This window comes from Crassostrea angulata, chromosome 5 (assembly GCF_025612915.1).
Source record: "Crassostrea angulata isolate pt1a10 chromosome 5, ASM2561291v2, whole genome shotgun sequence".
NCBI classification, from domain to species: Eukaryota; Metazoa; Mollusca; class Bivalvia; order Ostreida; family Ostreidae; genus Magallana; species Magallana angulata.
The window spans coordinates 15652368-15668136 of record NC_069115.1 but is presented as its reverse complement, the minus strand read 5'-3'; the positions used below and the strand labels follow the sequence as shown (position 1 = coordinate 15668136).

General features: G+C 31.8%; 2 protein-coding genes and 1 long non-coding RNA gene across 3 annotated transcripts; all 3 read right to left on the bottom strand.

Annotated features, from left to right (window-relative positions):
* Positions 1-55: 55 nt before the first annotated feature.
* On the bottom strand, positions 56-1220 carry LOC128183396 (uncharacterized). The gene is made up of 3 exons (XR_008243587.1): positions 1074-1220; positions 713-886; positions 56-217 (listed from the first exon to the last, which is right to left on the bottom strand). It is a non-coding gene; the product is annotated as an uncharacterized LOC128183396 (long non-coding RNA).
* A 322-nt stretch (positions 1221-1542) lies between these two features.
* LOC128185150 (sushi, von Willebrand factor type A, EGF and pentraxin domain-containing protein 1-like) lies at positions 1543-4388 on the bottom strand. The gene is made up of 7 exons (XM_052854823.1): positions 4385-4388; positions 4023-4196; positions 3151-3324; positions 2682-2849; positions 2321-2494; positions 1657-1824; positions 1543-1547 (listed from the first exon to the last, which is right to left on the bottom strand). Exons 1-7 carry the CDS (start codon positions 4386-4388, stop codon positions 1543-1545), a joined length of 867 nt encoding a protein of 288 aa, XP_052710783.1.
* Positions 4389-5501: 1113 nt separating this feature from the next.
* On the bottom strand, positions 5502-12965 carry LOC128185149 (uncharacterized). Its single transcript, XM_052854822.1, has 10 exons — positions 12678-12965; positions 11727-11849; positions 10830-10928; positions 9849-9956; positions 9137-9345; positions 8601-8859; positions 8073-8231; positions 6848-7018; positions 6013-6186; positions 5502-5758 (listed from the first exon to the last, which is right to left on the bottom strand). The coding sequence occupies exons 1-10, from the start codon at positions 12931-12933 to the stop codon at positions 5502-5504; spliced, it is 1815 nt and encodes a 604-aa protein (XP_052710782.1). The 5' UTR covers positions 12934-12965.
* Between the last annotated feature and the right edge of the window lie 2804 nt (positions 12966-15769).

Below are 15769 nucleotides of genomic sequence, written 5' to 3'. Positions count from 1 at the left end.
AAATAAAGGGTTTTTTGAACATAGATGTTTAAATATAATAGTATCTCACCAATGCATGTTAAGCTGATATTGCTCCATACAGAGTCCTTACAGTAGATTGCGTTGTTGGAGTTGTTAGATGTATAGCCCGGTAAACAGCTGTACACCGCTGTTGTCTGATTCTCCAGAATATAGCTAGTATCTGGGAGGCTTGGAGGGGGCCCACAGTCACTGGCAACTGGGGCATACATAACAGAAATGTCATCATTTGAAATGTCTTTTTTTTTCATTTTGCAAGCATCTTTACAAATCTTTTTTCACACATAAAAAACAATATATATTGTTATCCAAAAACTAAGACTACCTTATTGGGTAAAACAAGATAACACGGTTGCAAAGGAAATTTGCCATGGTTTGAATTACTTCATGGTTATGAAAATATACATCAGATTAATCCGTTTTTTATTAAGTGATTGTCGGCAATTGTATGATATGTATATTTACTTTACCACGTAACTAGTAACAATTACAAAACTAAGAATTTGTTACTGGAAGGTACATATAAAAGACATTAGAAATAAATATATAGTTGCAACGGTTTAATCCGTTTTAAGCTTCTTAAGCGAATCTGTTAATTAGAATGATCAATAAATGACCATTTTGTTTCAAGAAATAGTTATCAATTTTATTTCAAGAAATAACAATTATAAGCTTGGATCATGAATAAGCTCACCAGAGCAAGCAAACAACGTGTTTGTCCAATGTGTTCCGTTACAAGAAATATACGGAACCTCTTCGTTGGCAACAAACCCTGATACGCATGTGTAAACTGTTAAACTTCCGTTGCTGAATCCACTGATTATTTTGACAGTGTTAGGGACCTCCGGGGGAGAGGTGCATAACTGGGCTGAAACAATAGAGATTTTCATCACTTGCATAGTTACCAAGTGGTAGTGCTTTCTATTTCTGTTCTCAAATAATGTAATATAACCGTGACGTTTAATAGATGAGATATAATAAGGTTAATAAATACTGTACAAAACCCCCCAAATATTAGTGTCATGAAATAATAATTATAAAAAATTGAAACTTACAAGTACACGTTAAGCTGATATTGCTCCAATTAGAGTCTTTACAATGGATCGCATTGTTTGCGTTGCTGGGCGTGAAACCAGACAAACAGTTGTAAACAGCCGTTGTTTGATTCTCCAAAAAGTAGGTTGCATTGGATAGACTTGGTGGAGGTCCACATTCACTGGAAACTATCAAACGATGAATAAAATCAACAATTTTATGAAAAAGGCATTTTTTGATTGCCGGCCGATTAAAACAAACCTACTTAAAAAACATAATTATGTACATCTGACATGGAAGTAAAGTGCTTTCATGTTATATAGAATGTATTTTGTTGAGATGATTGCTTATTTCTTTGTTTTTACAGTACCAATCAAACAAATAATCCAACAAATTGGCTAGCACGTAAAAGAAAGACTGACTTACATGTATATTCTTTGAAGTATACATTTTAATTAAAGATTGTTCGATAAAGTTTCTAATGTAAAATTACTCTTAAAAAGATATCACAAGCATATTAGTACTAGTTGATAACTTAAAATGTAATTATAGCGAAATAAAGGGTTTTTTGAACATAGATGTTTAAATATAATAGTATCTCACCAATGCATGTTAAGCTGATATTGCTCCATACAGAGTCCTTACAGTAGATTGCGTTGTTGGAGTTGTTAGATGTATAGCCCGGTAAACAGCTGTACACCGCTGTTGTCTGATTCTCCAGAATATAGCTAGTATCTGGGAGGCTTGGAGGGGGCCCACAGTCACTGGCAACTGGGGCATACATAACAGAAATGTCATCATTTGAAATGTCTTTTTTTTTTCATTTTGCAAGCATCTTTACAAATCTTTTTTCACACATAAAAAACAATATATATTGTTATCCAAAAACTAAGACTACCTTATTGGGTAAAACAAGATAACACGGTTGCAAAGGAAATTTGCCATGGTTTGAATTACTTCATGGTTATGAAAATATACATCAGATTAATCCGTTTTTTATTAAGTGATTGTCGGCAATTGTATGATATGTATATTTACTTTACCACGTAACTAGTAACAATTACAAAACTAAGAATTTGTTACTGGAAGGTACATATAAAAGACATTAGAAATAAATATATAGTTGCAACGGTTTAATCCGTTTTAAGCTTCTTAAGCGAATCTGTTAATTAGAATGATCAATAAATGACCATTTTGTTTCAAGAAATAGTTATCAATTTTATTTCAAGAAATAACAATTATAAGCTTGGATCATGAATAAGCTCACCAGAGCAAGCAAACAACGTGTTTGTCCAATGTGTTCCGTTACAAGAAATATACGGAACCTCTTCGTTGGCAACAAACCCTGATACGCATGTGTAAACTGTTAAACTTCCGTTGCTGAATCCACTGATTATTTTGACAGCGTTAGGGACCTCCGGGGGAGAGGTGCATAACTGGGCTGAAACAATAGAGATTTTCATCACTTGCATAGTTACCAAGTGGTAGTGCTTTCTATTTCTGTTCTCAAATAATGTAACATAACCGTGACGTTTAATAGATGAGATATAATAAGGTTAATAAATACTGTACAAAACCCCCCAAATATTAGTGTCATGAAATAATAATTATAAAAAATTGAAACTTACAAGTACACGTTAAGCTGATATTGCTCCAATTAGAGTCTTTACAATGGATCGCATTGTTTGCGTTGCTGGGCGTGAAACCAGACAAACAGTTGTAAACAGCCGTTGTTTGATTCTCCAAAAAGTAACTTGCATTGGGTAGACTTGGTGGAGGCCCACATTCACTGGAAACTATCAAACGATGAATAAAATCAACAATTTTATGAAAAAGGCATTTTTTGATTGCCGGCCGATTAAAACAACCCTACTTAAAAAATTATGTACACCTGATATAGAAGTAAAGTGCTTTCATGTTATATAAAATATATTCTGTTGAGAATACTACGTATTTCTTTGTTTCGGCACTACCAGATCAACACATTAAGGCCTTGAATGAAAAAATGGAAATCGAGGCAATCGGGAATCATAGTCCATTAATATGTTCATGTTAACAGTATTTCAAAATCATTTATGAGTTCAATTTTAAGCTCACCAGAGCAAGCAAACAACGTATTTGTCCAGTGTGTCCCATTACAGGATATAAAGGGATCCTCTCCGTTTTCAACAAATCCTGACACGCATGTGTAAACTGTTAAACTTCCGGTATTTGATCCATTGGAGATTTTAATTGTGTTTGCAATATCCGGCGGCGGAAGACAGAACCCGCCTAAAAAGGAATCGTTAAAGGTAATGTTTATATTGATAACAATATTAAGTGTGTCTTGACCGGATCATTGATTTAATAATCATTTATTGTATGATTCTGTAGATTGTGTTTCTGCATCGTTGGCAATTCATCATCTCTACCACTACTTTATCACAGAGTTAAAGGTCATTGACAAACATTGCCATTAAAAAACTTAGGTGATGGATATTGAAAAAATGTATGAATAAAATATGGATGTAAATATTTAAACTTGAAACTTTTTCTCAATAGAACGCTCAACCAGCGTGTTTGTCCAGTGTGTTCCGTAACAAGAAATATACGGAACCTCTTTGTTAGCTACGGACCCCGACACTCATGTGTAAACTGTAAAACTTCCGTTGCTGAATGCACTGGGTACCTTGACAGTGTATCCAGATAAACACTTGTAGATGGCTGTTGTCTGATTCTTATTAATAAAAGTAGTGTTTTGTATGTTCGGAGGAGCTCAACAGACAATGGGAACTAATGAGTGATATACATTTGAGCCAAAATGAAAATCACACTATAATTTCAACATATCATTACAATACGATGGGTCTTTTTTCCATATATTCTATATAGTCGTATTTACTTTAGAATATTTCGATTAAATGCTCTATATGTTTCTACATTTCCTAGAAAACAACCATGCAACGATTTTAAAAACCATTAAATCTTACCAGAACAAGAAAACACAGTATTAGACCAGTGCGTTCCATTACAGGAGATATAAGGATCCGCCCCGTTTGAAACAAACCCTGACACGCATCTGTAAACTGTTAAACTTCCGTTGCTGAATCCGCTAGATATCTTGTCTGTGTTGGCAATATCCAGTGGAGAAGGACAGAATTGCGCTTAAAGGAATAAAGTGAACATATTTATCATTCAGAAGTAACCATCTTGTTAGTCTCTTTCTGATCTTTCAATAAGACAGCTACATGTAATAAATAAGAACGAATATGATATAACAAGTTCAACAATTGTGGTTTTTTAATAAGTTTCCGATGGCTTATACTTGATACATGTATAAATAATTAATGACACATATTCCTTAGTGAAAAGAAAATAAATAATAAGAGAAGTGGCATTTAACCTTTTTCTAAACTAAAAATGTAATTTAATTATAAACGTTTTTGACGGAAAGATTAACTAAATTAAATTGAATTTAAAGAAAATTGATAAAACGAAATAATACTACCTGTGCAAGTAAGGCTAGGTAGTTCCCAAGTTGACCCATTACAATGTGCTGTATTGTTTTGTCCATTTACTGTAAATCCAGGCAAACAAAAATAGGTAGCAGTGTTGTTGTCTATAACGTAATAACCATTAGATAATTCAGGGGGTAATCCACAGTTAAGGTTTCCTGCAAGAGAAGTTTGGCAGTTTTATTAATTATTACTTAACACACGACAAGGCAGTTTTTAAATCTTTCAAACTACATGACGCAATAAAGTTACCTAAACATTGAAACGTTGAACTGGACCAATGACTTCCATTGCACAAAGTAACTGGACTTTCGCTATTGGCAAGGAACCCAGTCAAACACGAGTATAATGTAATACTGCTATTTGAATATCCGTCAGAAACGCTTATAGCATTTGGAATTTCTGGAGGATCACCACATGTTTCTTCTGAAAATGAAACGTTTTGGCATATTCCCTTACTGGTATTTTTTGAAATAATTTCCTGTCATGAATATACTTTTTTTGAAAATATGGCTGTGAAAAAAAGTTTGTATGAAATTGTTAATAAATGTGATCATTATATTAAGTGTTTCTGTTTTTATATATTCATGACGTTTTACCTGAACACTGAATGCTTGGCGTGTTCCAAACTGTTCCATTACAGTGAATGGTATTATTTTTCGTTGTCCCCGTGTATCCAGGAAGACATTGGTACGTAGCTGTGTTGTTGTCTACTCCGTAATATGCGTTTAACACGTTTGGCGGAAAACCACAATTAATGTCAGCTAATACAAAAGTAAATATTGTTAATGTTATGCAAAATAGTTTTCAAGAACATATTTAATATTTAATTTTTATATTTAATTACGTTTCAAAATAAATACTTAAGAATATTGGCAGTGTAAATCTAAATCCTCTCCGCATTTATTTTGTAAAATTCTGTATTATGGTTTTCTTTTTAAACGAATACAAAGCTTAATCCAAAGTACACTGTATACCCTTATATGACAGCATAAAAAGAGAATGAAGGGTAAACTTTTTCAAGGTACAGGTGTTACCTAAACAATTAAACTGGGTAATCGACCAATGAGTTCCATTGCAGAATATTGTTGGATCTTCACCGTTTGAGGAAAATCCTGAGTTGCAAGAGTATAATGTCACACTCTCGTTGTTGAACCCGTTGCTAAGTCTCAAAGTGTTTGGTATTATGGGCGGAGTGCCACAATTTGTATCTATATAAGTATGCAAGTCTTAAATTGGTTTGAAAATCTTTGTGGCACCTGGTAATCATGTACTTATATTTGAATTATCACTCGTATTATTTAATGATACATTCATTTGCTTCAAATGTTAAAACGACATTTTTGCATTTTTATAACATAATTACCAGATGCATGTATTATCAAGTAAAACAATTGGACAGCAGGCAAAACCTTAAAACCTTGGAAGAGAACCGAAATGAAAGAAAAAAATTAAAAAAAATTACTTATGCATCCCAATGAGAGTTGTGTCCACTGTCCGTTGATGCAGTGTGCTGTGTTCATTGTTTGGTTCGCAATATGGCCTTCACGACAGTGATAAGTAACAGTATCGTTTTCTATTTCCAGGAACGCATCCTTTATATAAGGTGGAAGTCCACAAGACTTCGATATTATGTTTTCTAAAATACAATAAAATTAATATTTTCCTAATTATTCGCCCAAAGCTTTTTTCATGATACCAATCATAACACATTTTCTAAGTATCGAGGATTTTACAGAATTTAAATTGAAAAGTTGCTCTGCATTTTAATGGACAATTGGGTTTTTTTTTAACTATGAATCCTTGCCTTTTGGTATCTCAAATTGTTCCCCAACATTAACTAGACAGCGAAGTCGAAATTCATGAAACTAGTATGTTCTGAATTTTAACAAAGTTTTATAAAACAATTCCGGTTTTAGATTCAGTGTATATCTTTACCGCATTCAATCTGAATTTGAGCTTTTCATGTGTAAGTGTATGCAAAAAAATGTTATTTTCTAGGACAAACAATGAATAATCACTGTATGTTCGAGTCAATCACCTCTTGTGATGCATCAATAATTCTTCGATGAAATGCAACTATATGTAAGTAAAAGTTAGCAAAATGTTGATTTATCAAACATTTAAATAGATTGGCCTTAGTATGAATAGACACAAGTGGAGATATACGCGATGAACATTCGATTCATTAAAGTACACTGGGTTCAGAACCATCGCCTTTGAATAAAACATCAGTGATACAATAAAGATGTAGAGTAATGGGCCTTAGTTTCTGACCATAAAGAAAAATTTTTGTTCACCACAAGTCAAGGTTGTGTTTGACCAGTGTGTTCCATCACAGGTTGTTATCCTGTTTCCAATATTTCCAGCGTATCCCTGTATGCAAGAATACAAAGTCTGACTTCCGTTCTGATATCCATTAGATACATGTACAGCGTTAGAAATGGTGATCGGTTCCTGACACAACATCACTAGAAAACAAACACCAAACAGTGGGATAATATTGTCATATCTTGTTTGTTTAATATTCATTGATTTTTGAAAAATAATATGCCATTGATTGGATTCATATTTCAAAGGTTTACACCAGTTATTAAGATTGGTCTACTTTTTATGATGAAGTTATGGTTGTTTAGGTTTAAACGTCTTTAAAAGGAAAAATAAGCGGATAATGTATAACGTCTACTAATTTAAACAAAGAAATCATCTTCACTCAGCGATGTTTGCAAAACATGCTTTTGATTGATCCTTATTTCAAAGGTTTACAATTGATTTTCTTTTTAAGTAAGCTAAAGAAATAGATAATTTATATTGCTTACATTTAATACTGGTACAAACTATGGATTGGAAAGATTAAACGAATGCAAGGCGTACTTTGATTGACATTCACACATAATACATGAGCTGAATCTGAGTCTTCATCTAAATATATCCATGTAACGAGAATGTTTTGAAGGATGAAAACCATTACTCATTGTTTCTTATTGACATGCATTGAATATTCTCTCCTAAATGAGATTTTCTTTTTAAACGGGTAATCTGTATTCAAGATAAATTGCGTCATAGCTGTTGCTTTATCACAAAAATTAAAGTTTAAAATTGAGGAACGCTTTTATTTTATGTTTAACTAAAACAAGTCTTTGAAAGGTTTAACGCTATGATATTGAACAAAATCATTCGAAATTGCAGCTGTTAATGTCAATGTTTTCACTACTGAGCATGAAACTGTGCTTGGACGGACTTCTAGACTGATTAAGGAAAAGTAAATTAAACTAAATTTCAAATGCTTATCCAATAAGCTGTAGATGGAATGCATGTCTACTTAATAGAATAAAAAAGACGAATGCCTTTAATCAATGTTAGTATTATATCTAGCATTTTTGTTGTGAAATGGCAATTGAATTAATTTATGTTCTTCACCAAATTTGATACTGGTAATGAATGTAAATAAAGAATAATTTAATCAAGAGCAGTCGAGATCAAGTAATAGCAACCAATAATAGAAAAATGATAAGCACACATTACCTTCGCAAGAAAATGTGATGTTCTCCCAAATGGTGTTGTTACAATTAAATATACTCTTTGTTTGGTTGGCTGAAAAACCCTCATTACAGAAATACTGGACTGTGTCGTTACTCAAATCATAATAACCATCGGCAATAGACGGTGGAGGAGGACATGCGACTGAAAAAAAAACATCCACTCATAAGATACGATAATCGTTATGTAAGATTATTGTCACCTTCTTATATTTTTTTTTCTAACTTAAAGTTGTTTGAACTGAACAGTGAATCGCACATATTCAAAATCTTTACTCATCCCTAGTTACATGTATATATCTGGTAATGTTTTATTGTAACAAGATATGTAGCTATTCAATAGACTGGTTAATGAAACATAAATACGTATGTTTAATATACATCAAAGTTTTTTCTATTCGAATTTGAAACTTTTCCTCAAAGGTACTTATCAACAGAAGTTTTACAAAAATACGCAAAGACAGACGTTTTAAAAAATAGTCTTACCAATTGCAACTATGCATATGACCCTTACCTACAGGAATTATAAGAGCTCCAGTTGCAATTACTCTGATAGTTATAAGAACATCAGACACTTGAAGAGGGTCTGTACCACCACCCCATATACCGTCGACGTAAATTGGTTTCCCATAGGACACATCAGAAGTCCATAAAACGGCCTGTGATTGGCTGTATCCATACACAGTCCCTCCAAATGCTTCATTCAACTCTCCTTGGCTGGCAGACCCAGCACCGTAAAAAGCACGACCGTGGGCGACGGAATTGTCTTTTGTCTAACAAAGCACGTATATTATATTATGTTGTATGTGTCATTTTATAGTGTTTAATATTGAAATTTTTTGTTTGTTTCATCTGTATTTAATAACTGCTTGCAGAATATGCAGCTACGGTACAAGTGAACTTTGAAGTAGGATAAGACATTCCAGAAAATTTTATAAATGAATTTATAAATAGAGTGTATCAACTATTCTTTATATGTGGTTTAATAGTAAGCAAAAATGTGCATTGTTTCAAGCAGAGTAACACCACACATAATGTCCTTGAACGTACCTCCACAATAACAATATGAAAGTCGCTATGAAATAAAGAGGTGAGTTGTAGTTCCGTTGGCAATGACGTCACACTTTGTGTATATGGATACACATCATTTTGTATGACCTCTGAAGGGGTAAGTACCCAGGCTCTTATGTCTACGCTTGCTGAACTATACGATACATCCTCTGTACCCCAGCCATCTTTGAAGCAAGCGACAAAGTCATCTGTAACATTTATACAATTGTCATGTTTAAAATTTGAGTTATTTATTTTCTGATTTGTTATGTCTTAAAACTGGTTCGATTAAGCATAAATAGAATAGATAATAAAATTAAATTCAAAAAAAATTGTAACTGATATAATTAGAGTAATCTGAGTGAGAAAAATATTGTCTTATATTGTTAAGAATTGGATGTTTCGTAGCTCAAAATTTAACTACGAAATTTAGAAAAAGGAAAGAAGGACAGCTATGCATATTTAAACAGAAATGTTTATTATAACTATTTAAACCGTGTTCATCGTGATAACGTTGGAATTTTTTTATTACAATATATTAGGCTTCCTCTAATCCGACCTATGCTACCCAGAAAACGAAAGGGTTCTACAGAGAAGATTGAAACAATTACAATAATAAACAAAATGTATATCCACTAAATCTTTTCCTTGTGATGATGTACGTTTAACGTTTGTAAAATAAATATATACAGTACATGATTCATTCTCTTACCTGCTCCAGCAGCCGCCCAGAGAGTGACCGAGGAGTCAGTGACACCAAATATTGTCCCACAGGAGTTGACCCACTTCGTACTATGATCAGACGTCGTCGTAGTCGTTCCTGTAAAAAATATAGACTTTTAATTATCCAACTCTTTATAACACTGTCAAATACATCGCTGAACAATATTCAATAAAAAAGTAGGGAATAGCTATGTCATGAAATTTGCTTGATATACTAACCTTCCCAAATTATATTATCGAAATGTACAGGTACGTACGCATATAACAAAGGGGACTTTTGAAACTTATTTGTAAAGACTAATTATAGCATCTTGAAATAACAAAAAAAAAAAACAACATATCTTATATAATATTTTTTTTGTAAAATATGTAAATATGTAGTTTTTTGTAATATTAAAAATAGGTTGTGAAGATTAGAAATACGAACTGCAATTAGAAAAAAAAAGATAATTAAGAAAAGAGTAATTGTTTGGAAGCATCGAATCGATTTTTTAAATCATTGTGGCTTAAAAACCTTTAAGCCATGTGCGTTAATGGAAATATTTTTTATCATAGGTAATAACTTTGTCATGAAATTGATTTTACAAACTACCAATTTCAAATCATAACATAAAAACGTGCAAGTCACTATGCATTTAACAAAGGAAATTTTTTTGAAACTTATTTGAAATGAGTAACGAAATCAGTTTAGAACAGCACAAAACATATTCAACATTAAATATTTTTTTTATAAAATCTGTAGTTATTTTTTCTAAATGGAAAAGAGGTCATGAAGGTATATAAATACGAACTGCATTTCAAGAAAAACGACAGAGAATTTTTAAACAATATAAAAGAGTAAATATTTGGAGGAATCAAATCGATTTGATTTAAACACCATGTCCTATAAACCTTTGAACCCTGTCCGACAATGGCTATATTTCTCATCATCAGACAATTAATAGATCAAATAAAAGGCATTTTATAATACCTTGGGCTTCCGACACATATCCATCTGACAGTGTTAGCTGAACAGTCACAAAATCCGGGTAAACTCCGAGACCATGTGGTACATCAGCATATGGTGAAGCTGAAATAGTAGGGTCAAACAGACACATTTGCTTCACCTAGGACTATAACAGCAATTATTCATTTAAAATACGTGTCATCTGATTTTCAATTTTATGTCTTCATTGATGCCCATATCTATTTTTAGACTAAATATTTTTTTATCTTCATTAAATAAAGAGCTAAAATTAGAATATATACGTAACAACTTGGAAACAATATGACAAAAGAATTTTTTTTATCGTGTTTTACTTTATTGCGTCTCTACCTATACCAAAGCTAAATCATTTGGGTTTTAAAAGAAAACAGGTTGATTCATGAATGACTGTCCTAAAGTTGGGCTGTTGCAAGTAAAATTCACTGTCGGTTCATAAAAAATATTAACAACTATTTCATTGTTTTATTCATGGATGAAATACCCGGGATTTGATTGGCTTTTATTCGGTTGGATTATGTCATGATCAATTAAATGAAACAATATTAAACAGGACTTGAACGAAAATATTTTAACATATATCTGTACATACAGAAGTTTATTTATGTTTGATGTAAAATCTCTTGCTTAGAATATCTACTTTGACAATCTTGATACACGTGTTCTTGAAATACACTTAAAAACATGTACATTGCATCTTTTACTGTACATGATATTTTTATTTAAAAAAATAAATAAATAAAGAGATTGATCAATCAAGAAAATTGTAACGATTCAACTGTATCTTCATTTCTGGTTTTAATTGCTAACGGTTTTAAAATGTTGATTTTATTAAAAAAAATATTTGTCCATGATAGTATTGCCAGAATGCTTAACAATATTTACATTTTGAAATGGGTGCTGATCCGACAAAATTCGGAGTAGGCCAGTACGACAGTTTCCATGCTCTCACTCTGACGTCACAGCTTGTAAATGATCCAACAAAAGGACCTGCATACAATGCACCGCCTAAGAAGGAGAATCAGAATGTTTTTTTCTTTAAAACAAATCTCACAATTGATAGATATTGATCATTAATTTGAAAATATTGTATAAGTTGCAAAAAATATGAACTAATTATATATCAAATACCAAAATTATATATCGCATACACGGAAATAACACCTATTAAAATACATTAACATATATATTTATATATGGTGTTCTGTATCAATTTAGGCCAAGATAATCACCACACTGAGCTGCGCTTGCAATGTATCATTATGGTCACCCGAAGTCCAATCGTTGCGAAGTCGTGACCACTTTAGAGGTTGATCGAGAATAAATTCATTATCATAACCTATCGCAACAGAACACCTGTGGCTTGATGCTCGGATCAGGTCGAGCTTTCATTGAAAATCCTATCTGGACAATCTTATTAGAATGTGTGATATCGTAACTAAACGAAAAATGACATTGTATCAGATTGCATAATCTGAAAATGTGTGTAAGTCGTATCAAGACATATGAACTCGCATTAGGCATAAGTTATAAGGAAATCCACCGATCAGCCACGATTTGTCAACGTGGTGTTTGAAAATAATCGTAAAACAGTAAGAACTTAACATTACGTAAATTGTTTTTGTTTTTGCTGCTTTATGCTAGGTATTAAGTATTGAAGCTGGTACCAGCAGTAACACTAATTGAAAAACAAAATAATTAATAAAACGTACAAAAACCAAATCAGCAAGATAGATAACAATATCTGGTCTGAAAGAAACGTTGCCTAATTTGCAGAATTTTACAGTCTACTTAGCTTGAGTATCGAAACTGTAACATATCTCATGATGGCCAAACCTGTTGTTATCGCCCAGCCTGGTCCATTTCCTGAATTTGTTGCCACAGGTACGTATACCTTTACTTCCAATTCATTATACAGGTATCCAACTCCTCCGTAATCAGCGGCCAAATCGTCGTCCCTAGGCGCAGACCCCATCCCAGGAAACATATATTCTATTCCATTATATGTTACCTTTACTTGGACATCAACTTTTGCGGGAACTTCCCCTAATGTGTGGGGTATAACAACAGGGCTTGTCCCGTCAGATGCCATAGGCGTCCATGCACTTACAAAGGGTGCCTCGATTCCACAAACTATATGAAAAATGATATTATTTTATGTGGGTTTTTAATTTGAACTTTTTTATGGCTTTTTTGTTTTCATTTTTTCCTCAAATAAACTTATAAGTATATGTTTCATTATTATAAGTAATATAAAAATAATACAATGTGCAAATATTTCTTAAAATTGAAAATTGTGAAATAATAATATAAAAGCTAAAAAAAAGCCTGTTTGAATTTTGTACTTCTTAATATGTCTCTATGTGTACAACTTTCAATATTGAAATAAATTCTTAAATCTTAAAGTTATAAATGTTGAATCAGGTCTTTCTTCTCTAGCCAATGGTGTTTGGTTCTCTTCGCTTCAAATGGAAGGAGATGTGTAAATCAGAAACCCTTGACTTGTAAGGATGAATCATGGCAAGACCAATTAAATATCAATGTGGGTTTTATCATAAAATATCTGACATTTAAAAAATCGGTTCCATTTCCTAAAACTAGCAACATAATCAGAATAATCAATATCACTTTAGTATTAAAACGTTACAACTATGAACAGTTTGCGGCATATATAGTTTTACAAATAATTTTTTTTCATTATCTCTTTTCATATAAAGAATTGATTATCAAAACCACCAAAACGCAGTGATAACTGGTCATCATACTTACAAATCGTATCTTTTGAAGAACATAACAATCTTGTTTTTGATTTAGTTTTACAAATAAATGCTTTATTATCTTTTTTCAGATAAGGAACTGATTATCAAAACCACCAAAACGCAGTGATAACTGAACAAAATATATAATTTTGAAATAACACAATTAATGATAAATATATATATTGAATAATTTAGCTAAACTCCTATTTTAATGGTCTTAACTGATATTTTGTACTTTTTTGCATGTTACATGTACATCAATAATATACATGTACATGTAAATTAAGAAATTACGTACCATCATATTTTGTTGTATTCCATAGGACAGCGATTAAAACAAATCCACCACCAAACGTCCTAAATTTCATTTTTTTTAAAATCTCTTTTACATCTTATCTTCAGTTAAAACCAAAGTCAGTATACTTCTTATGCGTCACTTAATAAAAGAATACTTTCCTATTAAGTAATCCACTGACGTCTTTCATTTCCTAAACTAATTATAACGTGGAGAAAACATCAAAGGGAAGATCCCTTATTGCGAATCTCTAACGTTGTATGAAATTGGTTAGAGATTGATTTGGTGGGATGGATCGCACAAGCAAACATTAGTGTCCTTCGGTATCGCTTTATACGGGTAACTCTGACAAATAATGATGAATATAAATTTATACATATTGATATATTAATCTTTCATTATTTTAGGTGACCCTGCCGTGAGGAAAAAGTATTCTAATTAATTTATCGATTTATATAGTGCATTGATGATGTGTATGTTAAAGGAACTGATCATGGAAATTGATGGTTTTAACAGACTGGTTTACACTTTATTCTTAATGTAGCTTTATAAACAGGGGCGAGATGATTTTTTTTCTTTTTACGTTGACTGTATCTAAAAAATCCTTAGAAAAATAGCATTAATTTAAAAATGATTGTGAATGAAAATAAAAATGTGCATGTCTATCTTTAGACACATGCAATATAAAGAACCCGTACCTTCTATATTGGAAAATATCTTCTTAACGTTGAAAAAAATGAATCAAACTTTTTTTTGGTATTTATATAATAAAAAAAATGTTTATACAATCACAATAAAAATCATCAACGATGTGTACAAATTTCTTTCTATCAAATCATGATGACAAGAGTTACAGAGCAAAATTAGGCTTTGAACAATTTCATATACACATCTTTCTTCACCAAAAATATAACCCCTATCCCCAAGTACAAAGGTATTGATCATTAATCTAAAGTAATTTTCAGACATTCAAGAGTATGAACAAAAGTGTAGCAACATTAATCGATTAAGCTTTTACTATCAATATTTTTTTAAAATTCTGAAAGAACGAAACGACGAAATTTCGATTGGTATCCTTTCACGTTTAAAGTTAAGTGTATATACTTTTTATACTGAGAATTGTTTTCTATAGATAAAAATCTTATGATACCTCTGAATTGGATGGATTTGCTTTTTTTCAAGCGTTTATGTTCTAAAATATATTTTTGTTTAAACTTTACAGGCGTTTTACAATACAATTTGATGTAAGCGATGTATAAATATATAATACTGTTACTGTCACATCTATCGAATATAATCATTTGGATTAAAGTCTGATAAATACTAAATCAAATCGGCAAAGATTTTAGAAGAGCAGATGACAATAAGAGATTAAAATAGTAAAGTAGTACAATATTGAAAACAAAAAGAGTTACATCTCTCAAGAAAAAAAAAGATAAACACTTCACTTAAAAACAATTGACGAAGAACATCTTACGAAGATTAATTCCTTCTGAACTAAACCTTTCACTGTGATGCTTAAAGCCAATGAACAAACTCTACTGAGAATGGTGGCAATGAAATGTGTTATAAGATGGTGATGTTTTACAAACCGTTAATGTGATTTTAAAATCTCTAAGAGTCATTTCATACATTATTGAAAGGAAATTTATTTGCTTTTACTGTAAAAGCTATAAACATGTTGAAATCATCTTTTTTACAGAATAATGAACAAGTTTTAAATCATTACTTACTCTGTGGTAGGCTAAACTTAGCAAAAAATACAGAACGCGGTGTTCAACCGCATGAACAAATGGCGGGCTTCGTATGACAATTTTACCGAAAAACACAAGAAAGTTCTAAAATGAAAAATCAATAATTAAAGAAAGATAACT

What these genes read in the sequence shown, in the direction of transcription:
- LOC128185149 (XM_052854822.1), bottom strand. Translation starts at nt 12,933, where the DNA reads ATGGCATCTGACGGGACAAGCCCTGTTGTTATACCCCACACATTAGGG. An exon ending in ATCAGCACCCATTTCAAAAT is followed by an intron (nt 10,929 to 11,726) that starts GTAAATATTGTT and finishes CTACTATTTCAG; the next exon opens with CTTCACCATATGCTGATGTA. An exon ending in CTGGGCGGCTGCTGGAGCAG is followed by an intron (nt 9,346 to 9,848) that starts GTAAGAGAATGA and finishes TAAATGTTACAG; the next exon opens with ATGACTTTGTCGCTTGCTTC.
- LOC128185150 (XM_052854823.1), bottom strand. An exon ending in TACTGTGTTTTCTTGTTCTG is followed by an intron (nt 3,325 to 4,022) that starts GTAAGATTTAAT and finishes ATTCCTTTTTAG; the next exon opens with GCGGGTTCTGTCTTCCGCCG. An exon ending in TACGTTGTTTGCTTGCTCTG is followed by an intron (nt 2,850 to 3,150) that starts GTGAGCTTAAAA and finishes ATCGTTTGATAG; the next exon opens with TTTCCAGTGAATGTGGGCCT.